At 37.0% G+C, this 14,012-nt stretch overlaps 2 protein-coding genes across 4 annotated transcripts; one reads left to right on the forward strand and one right to left on the reverse strand.

Annotated features, from left to right (window-relative positions):
• The first annotated feature begins 1,602 nt into the window (after positions 1-1,602).
• LOC113782132 (putative late blight resistance protein homolog R1A-10) lies at positions 1,603-5,586 on the forward strand. The gene has a single exon (XM_027328043.1). It carries the CDS (start codon positions 1,603-1,605, stop codon positions 5,584-5,586), a length of 3,984 nt encoding a protein of 1,327 aa, XP_027183844.1.
• A 409-nt stretch (positions 5,587-5,995) lies between these two features.
• Positions 5,996-12,921, reverse strand: LOC113783636 (peptidyl-prolyl cis-trans isomerase FKBP17-1, chloroplastic-like). 3 transcript variants are annotated; one of them, XR_003469935.1, is made up of 6 exons: positions 12,554-12,921; positions 10,352-10,474; positions 9,230-9,346; positions 7,053-7,171; positions 6,617-6,771; positions 5,996-6,365 (listed from the first exon to the last, which is right to left on the reverse strand). XR_003469935.1 is itself a non-coding variant. In XM_027329828.1 (5 exons), coding segments are annotated over exons 1-5 (696 nt in total). In that variant the 5' UTR covers positions 12,890-12,921; the 3' UTR covers positions 5,996-6,364. The 3 variants fall into 3 exon arrangements, 2 of the variants coding, with proteins under 2 accessions (XP_027185629.1, XP_027185630.1); XM_027329828.1 differs by lacking the exon at positions 6,617-6,771; XM_027329829.1 differs by lacking the exon at positions 5,996-6,365 and having other exon boundaries at positions 6,380-6,771.
• Between the last annotated feature and the right edge of the window lie 1,091 nt (positions 12,922-14,012).

The raw sequence follows: 14,012 nt of genomic DNA on the forward strand, positions 1-14,012 counted from the left end.
AAATTACAATTTCGTCTAGGATCTCCACAAATTCTTATATTTGAATCTTGATTCGGATGTTTATTAGTTTGATCTTAAACTTTGGCTCTACTTCAAGAGTTTGTCAACTTGGTCGAAAACTACGATTTAAGCATTTTAGAGCTTATTATAGCAATTGATTCAATGCCTTAAAAGCTTAATCTTGAAGTTAAAAGATCTTATTAACCCATTTCTTGTTTGATTAGTTATATACTCCTTCTTTGTTTCTGATTTTTATGTGCCAGGAATTGAATCCTAAGGCTAGAATTAAGAGCCCATTTGCTTCACTAGAAAGATGATTTCTATCTTTCTGTACAGAAAGCATCCATATTATGTACAAATCTATCAAGAACCTAAATACCACCCAGGGTAATAACGTTTTGAAATTCTTATGAGAACCAAAAAGAAACAAGTTATGACCCAGTCGACTACCATTTGTGCACAGGCAACAGAATGAAATTGCTGGAAATAAGCTTAATCAAATGAAAAGATCCTCAGCGCAGATGTTGGGACTGCTCAAATTTACAAAAGCTCAATCAGCTCTGTCAACTCATTTCATGCATAAATTCCCTTCCATTCAATGAATATGCAGTCAATTTCATCATTCTATCACTCAGCAGCTGGTCGAATTCTGTAAGAAAAATGACCTCAAGTTTACAATACTTCAGCAACTTTTAAAGAATGGCAACTGAAAACTGCAGAAAATTTGTAGGAAGCTTTAGTTTTGCCATTTGCTGACTCAGCCAAGCAAAAATTATAGCACTAAAACTTCTATCCAAACATGTGATTCAGGCAGTTCCATAGCAGCTAATGCCTATCAAAATAATGTCAAATGACTGATCTTTGTGCTCAATCTTTCATGTAAGAACATGGTTACGCCTTATCTTGTTATGACTCTTACTACTGATAATACCAATCACAATATACAGAAATGTAGAAATAATGCTACAAATCAGACAAACAGCACGACATATATAGATACCATCTGTATTCCATTCGCTTTTGCACTTTCTGCTTCAGCTGAAAATTTTAACTACAGGCAGAGTAAATTGCTAGATAATTTCGACAAGAAGTTAAAGTTGAAGTAACCACATATGCTTATGAAAGGTGAGTTGAGAGAATACAGCTGCATATAAAATGAAAAAAAATTGTTAAAAAAAGAATCCCCACAATCTTAATACTCAAAAACCATCAAGTGGCAAATAATTTTGAGGTTATGGTGTCGTGGTGGAGAGTGGTTGCTGACTAGTCTGCACAATTCTTGTTGCAGCGGGCAGGTGTTGTTTGATGGAGTATTTGAAACTTGAGGGGCCATTGTATTTTATTGTGTTGGGAAACTCTCTTTCACAAACTACTCTGAATTGACTTCGAGATTGGGACTGCACTAGTTGACTTTGCAACCTGATAGCAGCCTGGTTGATTTTATGATTTTGATACATGATCTGAACGAAGTTTCCCCTGATAGCTAGCCAGCTAGATACAATCAATTCCTTCACAAAAATCAGTGGAAAGCCATAACCATCAAGATTAATCAATTTCTTCACTAAAATCAGTAAAAAGCATAGGCCGAGATTATTAGTGCAGATGTCTGCCCTTCACGCTGAAGATCCTTTGAACTATCTGATTGACTTAGAAGATGGGTGCTCTGATCTTGACATGAAGCACAATGTCCAGACGCTTAGACTCCTGATAAGCATCTTGAGGCCTTTTCTCAGGATTTTGTTCGAGTGGCCACTGGAACACCGAGAAATTCAAGAACTTGCGAAGCATATGGTCAATGTGGTCCAAAAGGTGAGTTGGTCCTTTGAGCCCCTGCCACCAGTACGACGCTTGAAACCAGTTGAGGATTCATCAACGAGAATTGCAAAACTGGTCGCTCCCAATTTGAAAACTGTGAAGAGCTTGAAGGAGAATTTTGCTCGCATTATCACCATTTGGACTTCATTTCCAATTGGTATGTACAGTAGGAGGTATGGAGATGAACACCTGATACACTTCTTGGATTCTCTCTTACAAAATCTGAAGGATATCAGTATCATCTGTAAAGCCGAAAGAATTATCGGTCAGAGGGAAGAACTAGCAGAAGTCGAAGAGAGGCTAAAATATTTGAAAACTTTTCTCTGTCTTATTTTTGTGCCATTTAAATTGATTAATGTCGTGGATTCTGTTGTGAAGCTTGCTGCGGAAATCTCATATAAACTTTTCCTCTGTTTTGTGGATGACGAGTTGGTCACCGGTGATCTGACAAGAAAGCTTAATTCTCTCCTGCCGGAGCTCAAAGAGGTTTGTGGTGGATCTGATCCATTAAGATTGCAAGATAAAGAGCTGATGATAAGTGGCGATGTTCTGGGCTTCGTTGACCTTCTCATTTCTAAATTAATGCTTCTGATAACCAAGGCTAGACTCATGGATGAGCTAAAAGTTCAAATTCAGATCCTGGCTGACGAGCTGAGGTCTATTAGGATCAGGCTCATGGATATGCTATTGCAGAATCCCATTCAAGAAATAAAATCTCTTCATCTCCCGATGGTAACTTTGATCGTGGACGCTGGATTCTTCATTTACTTCTCTCCTGATAAAGTGGGGGATGAAGAGTTAACAATGACCAATCATTGGAGTCGTGGCCTTCGTGATTCGCTTGAAGCCGTCCAAACAATCCATCAACAAGCAACTGATTTATTTAAGAAACACTTGCCTCTGTCATTGCAATCTAATTGCCCCGCCAGCAACGAGTTGGAAATCATTGATTTCCTCATACAGAAAATTGAAGGGGCAACTTTCGATTGTCCGTTGAAGCATCAAATTGTAATGTTGAATGAGGAAATGGTAACCTTGAGAAAATGTTTGAGTGGAGTCGCAGAGCTGATGGGGAACTCACGAATGGAATTTCTCTTGACACAGTTTAGGCACGCAGCCTACCAAGCCAATTATGTCCTCAATTCATTGGTGGCTGGTGAAGGATCGCTCTGGCTTCACAGGTTGGGCATCTTTGTCATCACAAACGATATCAAGATACTGCAGAAAGAGGTGAAAACTATCAAGATACTGCAGAAAGAGGTGAAAACTATCAAGATCATGCAGAAAGTGGTGAAAACTATCAAGATGCTGCAGAAAGCGGTGAAAAACACTTGGAAGGTGAATTTGGACGGTGGTGTTGGCAGCGTTTCCAAGGCTTCTACTCATGCTTCAACACAAATTCATCAACCCCAATCTATTAATGCACCTGACTGTTCCAAGGATGGGATGCAAATCAAACTAGAGGAAGATGCTAATAAACTTGTCGGCAGGAAAGATGCAGTAGCAGAAATAGTTGGGCTACTTACTGAAGGATCAAACCAGCTAAAGATTCTCTCTATTGTGGGCATGCCAGGACTAGGTAAGACTACCTTGGCCAATGCTGTATATATGCATCCTTCTGTTGATACATGCTTTGAGGTTCGTGCATGGGGTAACTTATCTCAAGTTTACCAGAAAGAGACCTTGTTGTCCAGTATATTAGATCAAGTGCATGCCAATCCAAGCCACAACACCAGTGGAAAAGATGTTGGTCAAATGCTTTACCAAAGTTTAAAGCGTAGAAGGTACCTAATTGTGTTAGATAATATATGGGACATAGAGACCTGGAGTGGTTTACGTTCAATTTTCCCTGATGACGAGAATGGGAGTAGAATTTTATTTACTACTCGAAGCCATGGCGTTGCAACACAAGCCAATAGTTTTCCTTATGCTCTTCACCTACTCTCCAACGAAGAGAGCTGTGAATTGCTATGGCTAAAGCTGTTTAATGGAGAAACTTGTCCTCGGGAATTGTCAAGTATCTCAAAGCGCATTGCCTGCAGTTGTAAAGGGCTACCACTTGCAGTGGTTCTGATAGCGGGAGCTCTGAACAGGACAAAGAAAGAAAAAGATTCTTGGGAAAAGGTTGCTAAAACCTTCATCAGGTCGCAAAGCATACAGGAACGAATCTGGGACATCTTAGAAGAAAGCTACAAGCTTTTACCAGATCACTTGAAACCATGCTTCTGGTATTTAGGAACATTTCCAGAGGGCACAACAATTTCTGTATCCAAACTGATGAGGTTGTGGATTTCCGAAGGATTTATTCAGCAGCCAAATTCGGGCCAGAGGAGCTTAATTCAAGAGGCAGAGACTTGCTTGAAGGATCTAATTGATAGAAGCCTCGTACTGGTTACCAGAAAAGGTTCCAAAGGTGGAGTCAAAGAATGTCGCGTTCATGATGTACTACGGGAATTTTGCTTAGCAATACTCAAGCAAGAAAGATATGAAATGCAAGAACACATCTTTCCTGGTGGAATTTCAGTTCTTTATGGTGATTTTAGAAGGCCCGAGCAGAATCTTTTGAGCACTTTCCCTACAACCAAGGAGCCACAGATAAGTTCTTTGACGTACTATGATATGACCGATATAGAAAAAGAATCCAGAGATAGAGAGGATCTGCTTAAACAGAAGGAGTTGAGGGATTTGCATCCTCGAATTAGAGATGGTACTCTCTCTGAACAAGCCATATTCTCTGATTTGATTCCTGTCGGTAGAGGTCTTCTCAGTGAACAGGTGCCTAACCGATATAGACGATTACATTATGGTTTTGTTCTCAAGTATAAATACCTCAGGGTGTTGGATTTGGCAAATGTTCTATTCCAAAATAGCGCCGACACCTCTGATCTCGTCAATATAGCTAATCTGGCTTATCTGAGGTATTTAGCTGTTAGAATTCGGACAACTGAAATCCCCTCTGAAATAGGCAATCTCCGAAACTTGGAAACTTTTCATCTTAGCGGAGCAATTGGTAGAGTCACGTTACCAGAGGCCATTTGGAAGTTGGTATGCTTGCGGGATGTTATAATGGATCATTGTTTCTTCAGTTTCCAGCACTACAGTAGAGAATTTTTTGAGGACTCTTCCCAGCTGGATAACTTAAAATCACTCTCCACGATTTATATATGGCATGGAAATGTTGAGAAGTTGATGCGGATGCTACCTGGTGTTCAGAAGCTAGGATGCATATTTTCAAATTCTTGGCAAGAGTGTTGTGAAGCCAGCAATCTCTTTAAAATGTTGGAGTGCTTGCGTGAGCTTCAATCACTCAAGATGTCCTTCCATGCTATGGCACCATATCCTTTTAAGTTTACTTTACCTTCAAACCTGAAAAAGTTGACAGTATCGAATGCTCGCCTACCATGGGATGAAATTTCAGTCATCGGTCAGCTACCCAACCTTGAGGTTCTGAAACTACTCAGCAAGGCATTCGAGGGACAGGAATGGGACATGAGAGAAGGTGAATTCCAGAGACTGAAGTTCTTGAAACTGGACTCTCTGGATATTGTACAATGGAGTGCCTCTGGCGAGCACCTGCCCTGCCTCGAGCAACTCGTGGTGCTAAGCTGTCAGCGACTCGAGGAGATCCCTTCTTCTTTTGGAGAAATTTCAACTCTACAGTTGATTGAGTTGAAATGGTGCAGCACTTCAGCCAAGGATTCTGTCAAGCAAATTCTAGATGACCAGCGCGATTATGGCAATCATCAGCTCAATGTCACTGTTGTCGGCTAGCAAGGTGGTTACCCATAACCTTCTTGGTTGATGCAGATAGCATATACTCTCACACTTACTTTTGCTTTGCTTCTTGTAATGTCTGTCCTGGTTGAAAGATGTATGTATGCTTCTTTACTGAACTAACTTGTTTGTAACTAACTTGTTTGTCAAACATGACTTGATGAAATTCATGCACTGATTTGGATCCGTTTAATAAACTAGCCGAGTTTAAATGTGTTTGAGAAAAAATCATTGCAAAATGAATTATATTCTGATCAATAATAGTAGCCCAAAATCTTAATGAAAGAAGTGGTGCCATCAGTCACAGGAGATTCAAACAAAATCATCAGCTAAAAACCAAAGCTTAAGGATACTGCAATCTTTTGAAGTAAACTTTTTTATCAAAATTAATCTATCACCAACTCTGTAAAACCCAGGTAACAATATCTTAGAATTCTTTCAAGTCAACTACCGAACCCAAAATGTATTGAGAAACACCGGAAGCAAAATGAAATGAGTAACGGAAACTACTATCTTGTACTCCAAGCAACAAATTGCCAATCGCTGAAAGTAAACAACTTGTATTCTTACATATGTTTCTGTAGGCTAGGATCGCTCACTGACAACTTTTTCATTAACTTCAAGCAAGTGAAAAGATCCTTATTCCAGATGTTGCAGCTGCTCAGGTTTACTTAGGCTCAGTCAACTCTGTCAACTCATCTCATGCTAAAATTCCTTCTTTTCAAATTGATATGCAGTCAATTTTTTCACTCTATCTGTCAGCAGGTAGTCAAATTCTGCAAGAAAAATGATCTAAACTTTACAATACTTCAGCAAAAGTCAAAGAACAACTGCATAAAATTTGAAGAACTCCCTTTAAGTTTTTGTTGTCCCATTGAAAGCACAAATTAGCAACATGGTAGTTGTAGAATTGATAGCCATGCATACTTTTAGCATGAAAATTTCCATTAAAACAAGAAAATCAGGCAGTTCCAAAGCAGTTAAGTCATATCAAGATAATGCAAAAAAACAGGATCTTTGTGCTCACTCCTTCATGTAAGAATGTGAATACATTTTTTATCTTGCTATGACTGGTAATACCAATCACAGTAGATAGAAGGTGACATAGATCACCATCTGTATTCTATTCCTTTTGCACTTCCTGCTTCAGCTGAAAATTGTAGCTGCAGGCAACCTAAATATCTGTACAATTTCAACAAGAAGTTAAAGTTAAGACAGTCAAATGCCTAGCCGAGAATAAGATTTGACATGACGTGACCACATAAAAACATTCACAGGTCTAAGAACAATGTACACAGAAGTTCAGGAACGCCTTTATCAGCACACTGTGAAACTGTTAATAAGAGAGAAAAATGTAGAAATGCCTATAAAATGCCAAAAAAAAAACTCAATCCTAATAAATCAGAAACCATGAAGTGGGCTACAATAGAGATATGAAGTTAATTCCTGCATCATAGGATTACCAGTGTCTTAAGCTGACCAACTCTATATCGAATATTAGGGTCCCCAATGTTGATCCTTCTCCGTTGGCAAGACGAGTTGGATTGAAAATGGTAGTAAAGAGCCTCTGCCTATCAAAAAACTGAACACCAGAATATAACCAAATTAAGGCATAAATTTGATGGAAAAATTAATTAGATTAGTTGTAGCATATTAAGGAGACATAAGGCAATGGAGCTTTCATAGATGAGATAGAAAAGAAGGTTATTTAAGCTCAACTTAGCCATAAAATATGGTCCACTTTACCTTGGATGCCACTTGTTCACACAAATTTAAGTGAAAATTCTGATATTTAATCTCTCATAGAAACAGAAGACCTTCACTATCTTTTCTAGTAAAAGATCATTCAAATGAACAAATTTAATGGATTACATCATGACACATATAGGTGCAGTATCGTCTCATCTAAACCTCCAGTTCTCCCAGGCTGGGAAAAGTTAATGCGTCAATTTGTTTAATTAACCAGACACAGATCCTTTAGAAATCAGAATATACCAGGACTTTCTAGGAAGGAAAATGCATGTGTCTCATGTTACTCATCAAAAGAATCTTCTAAACTCATTCTTGCTTCTCAGTTTTCCACTGCCTAGACGGATAAAGGGGGGAAAGAGAAAAAAGAGAATAGCACATCCTAAAGATATGAGCTCTGAGTTTTGAATTTTTGAGTCCTGCAGAGTTTTACCTGACTTAATTGCCTGACCTGATAGTAATAGAGTTTAAAATATGAACTTATAGCTTGTACTGTTGGCAACTACATCCACATGCACCCTTATGTTAGCATTAGGCTTTAGACACACTACATGCAGAACACTCTTAACCTTGCGTTAGCATTGAGATTTAGTCAAATAGAGAACAATTCATCTGTTCTAACAGAATGAGGCTGTTATCATCAAAATTAATATCAGCTTTCAAAGTTCTCCTCAATTCCTTGAAGTTTCATTGCTTGAGGTTGTAACCTCTACTTGCTTGCTTGCTTACTTGGTCATTACAGTATTTTCTGAATAAAGGCTCAACATACACTCAGTGTCTTTCCCTGAATCAAACATTCTCCACCTCTCCAGATGCCTGTAATGTCATCACCATTTCTCTCCTTTAAGGTTTCTCAGAGAGAAAAGGGGAAAGAGGGTAGAAGGCCAGAAAAAAAAAAAGGAAGTCCAATCACAACTTGTGTAAAAACTCCCTTCCTCATCAGTCACCTAGCATCAAGCCAAACAGTATAAGATTTAGGAAATCATGGGAAGCCATTGCCGAATGCAACCCATCACAAGTTGACCTAATTAAATGTCAAGGGTGGAGTGAAACCAAATTCCAGTTAGTATGTATGCACTTTACATGTGTTGTTCTAATGCTTTCCTTAACTCCACAAGTTTTTGTCTTTGCAATATTCCTTTAATGATCACCTGCATCTTTTGTTCCACCATCCAACAGTTTGTTTAAGTTCCCAATAAGTTTCTGATATTTGTTTAGAGGATGTAGAGAGAATGTCAATTGGATACATGAATCCCCAGATATTTTGAAGCTTGACCTTTTTTGCATACACTGTAGAATGACAATAAAATTAAGTAAATATCATCTGCTTGAATGTTTACACTGATCGGCACAAAATAATGCTTATTATATATGACAACAGCAACAACAACAAATCATCTTACATGTTAGCATTCCATGAGAAATTGCAGCAGGAAGTTCCAATAAAACAGTCAAGGCACTCTTAACTATTTCAGAAATGGATTAACCAACAACAACATAAAATAAATCATGGCAACACATCCTGTCCATTTCACTAATTATTTCACTCTCAATCTTTGAGTGCCTCATTTATGTTACTCTCAGAACAATCCAGAATAGAAGAGTTAATTTCATTTATCGCCAATCAAACTGCCATTTGAAGTCAAATCTTACCTTATGTTCCACCAACAAATTCACTTCACTTAGAAATTACAGATAATAGTACTTGTGACCAGCTCAGTAAGTAAAACTGTTATGTCTCACTATGTATTCGGAAACTCTTTATTTATTATGCATGTATGTTTGGAGAAATACGAAAAAAAATGCTCCAAATTTCATAAATATTGCTCTTGAAATAATCAAACAACAATTAGGAAACAAAAGAACAAGACTCCATAAATGGTATACATACATTAGGTGGAATGGGTTCTTGAGATGTGCTCTGATATCCTTCAGATGGTGGAATAATGATACGACGAATGCCTCCCACGTTCATTGATCTGACTGCTGATTCGATTCCAGATATGACCTGCAAGATCATTATGTTACAGGACCTCAGTTAGTGCCACTCAAATAGGGCGGGGACAAAAAAAATGGGAGAGAGAGAGGAGAAGATGAAGAAGAAGAGAGGGAAACAAAAAAAAATCTAAAGAGGGAATAATGCTGTTTAGAAAAGGTATCACTCAGTTACCAAATTTGTTTTGTTGATGGAATTCGGTTGAAAGAATAAAATATGCAAGATTTATTTCTGCCCCATAAAGTTTTTCATTTTTATACTTGCATGTGGTGGGAATTAACTAGAATTCAGAGCAGCAAATAGAAGTGGTTTTAACAGCCCATTTATGCGCCAGATGTATAGGCACATTCCCAGTTTCCAAGCATCTTTGAAGCACAACTCTATGCAGCAAGAATATCATCAAAGCTTGAGTTGCAGCAAGAGAATTCACAAGTAATACTGGTGTAGTCGCAAGGCTTTCTCACCTTTCCATTTTCCATTTTGCAATTCCTGATTAGAGTATCTAATAAAAAAATCGCTAGAAGTCTCTTTCTCCTATTTGTTTAAGAATAGAAAAAAAGGTAGAAAGTGGTTAAAAATTCCTAATGTCCTAAACAAACGACTACCATATTTCAGGAAAAAATCAGAAACTATAGTATACCGATTTATTGTACAGCCAAATATGAGAGATCACAGAACACAGACACCATTACCATCAAATGTTGTCCAAATCATTATATAACAGGCACCGTGCGAGTCTACTGGCTGTTCATTGGCTTGTAAAATGCAGCTAATAGAGAGACAAATGTCTCTATGGAAGTGATTGAAAATTATATTTTCAATGTTCATGGAGAAAGAAGGGCATAATGCTGTGAAATGGTTAGGAGAATTAGCAAGAAATCTAGAATTATAAGAAGCAATTTCCGGGATTAAAGGTAAGGGATCAATGCATCGATTTGTAATTTCACATCTAGCAGGGAATGCAGAGAAAAAAAATGTCATCAAGAGGTTTCTTTTGACAATCTTTTGATGACTTACTTTTCCTGAACCAAGGATGAACTCAAAAGGAATTGGTTCGCCTGTCGCATCTTTGTGGTCATATGTAGAATCAAATCGCCATCCTTGTTTTGCTGCTAACCTTCCATAGTAATGAATTGCAACCTTTTCAGTGAACATGGAAAGTAGCATGGTTTAATTTGCAGTGTTCCTTTCTATACCTTAAATGCAGCTTCAGCACAAAGCCTAAAGACATATGCACAAGGACTACAGTAAAGAATCACATCATTGTGCATCTCAGCTACATATTCTTTAACAGCCAAGTGCAGAAAGAGTACAGAACAAAAATATATGGGATTCACAACATATATTTACTCAATCACCCCCTTATCAATGCAACCAAAGCAAGCACTATTAGATCAAAAGAAGGCAACTTGTTCCAGAACTAAAAGCACCATAAAATAATTCAATGTAAATCAGAGGAAATATGAATCAGCATTAATGTCATTTTAAGGTCAAGCAACCTAATTTGCTCGATAGAGAAACGATTTTTATCATTCATAGACAAGTATAACATTCACAAGGATCTTGAGGGAAGGGAAAGTAATAATCTGAACAAACTTCCAAACATAATACTCCACATGTACAGCAATTGTTGTGGAAAGTTGGTACTCAGCTAAAACAATTGAAGAGTATCTTTCTCTTTCTCTACTCTGATGATTCCTTAGAAAGATAGTTTAATGTAAACTGTGCTTCTCTCTGGTTTTTTTAACACATATGATAGACATTGATAAGAACTTAGATGACCAGAGCTGAGAGAGGCCCTCTATTCTAAGCTCTTCTGGAGGAAGGTGGATTTCAGTTTACAATAGCAGAGTTTGGTTGTCCTAATCAGAGTCACCGTGACTTGCTACATTCTTGTGCTTCAATAGTAACTATGGTTAGTAATAGAAATTCTATAGCTGTGACTACAAACAGAAAAGGAATGTACATTAGATGCACAAAGTAGGTATGCTCAGTGGTATATTGCATATTGCATGGATAAGGTTTGTTTAAGGAAAATGAGTGTAGCTGTGTTCAACAATACCTGGAATTTGTTCCAGAAGGCTGACTTAATCTGCAACATATGCTAACAATGGAAAAGTTTCTTCCAAGAGACAAACAATAAAATGAAAATCGTATTGTTGCAAAAGATCAATTTGATTTACAGCTTCTCAGAAAGCACGAAATTCGTGTATTTAGCTAGTTTTTAACAGAATACTATCTAGTCTAATCTTTAAGATGATAGAAAGGATAATTGTTCATTTATTTAGACAAAACTGTATGTACATACCTCCCCATTACTTGTATCTGTAAAATCTACTATTAATACAACAGAGCAACAGAGTGCTTCAATCTAGTCTATGAATTGTTTGCATTGATCCTAATTCTTAAAGAACATTTAGAGATTCTAAGGTCCTGAATTTGGGGCATTTTGACACCATACTAGTTGCCATTCACTTGCTAGGCACATAAGAAAATGTCTCTATTCACTTGGCACAAACAATTTTTCATTTGTATGAATCAAACAATATTAAACATCTCCAAATGGTGCAAATAGGTCATGGAACGTATTATGGGAAAAGAAAGAAGAGACAGATCTAATCACAATTATATCTCAAAGTTGAAAAATTAGCATAAGAAAACCAATAATTTAGAAGAGCTACTTAATAAAAAGCTAGTGAATTTGGGTACCTGGCAACAATTTAACAAACATAATCTCTATCCCCACCCTTCTATTTTTCCTAAATCTTGAGATAAAAGTCTAAAGTTAAGCCTTCAGATAAAATCTCAATATAGTCCAGACAGCTATGTCATTCGAGTTGGTATGGACATGACATACAGATACAGGCGTCAAATTCAAATTCCCCACAACAAAGTTAAATCCCAATAGAGCAACCTGCTAATGGCACCAGCAATATCTCAGTGGTTGTAACTTGTAAGTTTTCAGTTCAATTGAACATTTGAATTACTATTTCTTCTAAAGAAATTTAATCACTTCCTCAACTTAGCTAACACTTCCTAATTATAGCTTACAAGCCTTACATAACTGCTTTCTTGGATTACCTCATCTTAAATCCAAAACAGTTAAACTTATGACTCCATAGATGAATAGTAACCTTCTTCGTATGACCAAAAGAAGAAAACACCAAAAAAAAAAAAACTAAAAATATACAAAAAAGACCACAGCCCAGTTGCATGTACCTTATCACCATCAGCAGGAATTGCTCCATCACCAAAGCGAAGGTCCAAGGCCTTGACCCCACCTGAATTGGGAAGCTCTACAAAATTCTGCCCTGTGGGTTTGGACCAAGAAGTTGAAGAATTGTCAAGTGACAATTGTTGTATTAAGCCTGAGAGTGATGTGGTGAGTACAAAAACAGATAAAGCTCTTCTTCTTGTAGCTGTTCTTGATGATGCTGATGAAGGGGCAGATGCAGAGATTTTCTGAAGTTGTGGGACAGAAGAAGAAATGGGCTGATTTTTGCATGCAAAGGAAGATGAAGACAATGGTGTTCCAGCAACATGCGCTATCACCATGGCCGTTAAGGCAGTTTGTATTAATCCAAATGGATTCCTCAGTTCTCAGTAGTCAAGCGTTGAAATACCGCAAAGCACATCCTCAAATCGATGTAGTAAAAAGTAAAAACTATCACTCGGTAGAGTTTTCAAAATGGCCCCTAGAATGTTTGGATATCTAAATTTCATGCTTAAAAATCTTTTGCTAGTTTTGTACAAACTTTTCTCCTCTATCCAATTTAGCAAAGGACAAAGAGATCGACATCACTATTAATGAAAAATCGGATCATTGTTAGATGGATGCGGTTTATTTGAAAGAAGATGTACGTGCCAAAAAAAAAAAAAAAAAAACTCATTAAGAATTTATCTAACTGTAGAATGCTAAACATAAAATTAATTATTTTAAATCACTAGGTAAAAGTATGAGATTGCATTATTGTTAGATTGCAAAGATGGAGCTACAAAGCAAAAAAAAAAAAACTATTCTCTATTTATCTAACAGCAAAATGCCTAGCGTAAAATTAACTTTTTAATTCAGTGGAATATAAGATTTTGAATAAAAAGTATGTCACCTATTTTCTTATATTTTAAGATAGTTTCAAACTTGAATAGAGAATTAAACACAAAAGTGAACACAAAATTATTAAAGTAGCCTAAAACATTTTTTTTTATGGGTTAAAAACAAAAAAACCCTTTGTGATATACCTAATATACATAAAAGCCCCCTGTGATTTCAAAAAATACAAAACGATACCTTATGTTTTGAATTAAATTGTAAACTAACCAAATTTGTTAAATTTAACGAATTCTATTAGTTTACAATTTAATTAAAAATATGATGTGTCGTTTTGTATGTTTTAAAATTACGAAAGGGCTTTTCTGTGTATTAGTTATACCACATGGGGCTTTGTTGTTTTTAACCCATTTTTTATTCCTACAAGAATTCTTGCAATTTGAAGTTGGTTTTTTTTTTTTTTTTTTGTCGAAACGATAGATGTTCTATAACCTAATCTAGCCTAGTTTTAAGGGGAAGGGGAGGGGGTTCGATGTGAGTACAGACTCCATCGATGAAGATCAATTAAGACCGCCACAAATTGTGGCAAATTTGTGAGAGGCAAGGATTAAACCCCTGACCTCCAGCATC

This window comes from Coffea eugenioides, chromosome 9, assembly GCF_003713205.1.
Source record: "Coffea eugenioides isolate CCC68of chromosome 9, Ceug_1.0, whole genome shotgun sequence".
NCBI lineage: Eukaryota > Viridiplantae > Streptophyta > Magnoliopsida > Gentianales > Rubiaceae > Coffea > Coffea eugenioides.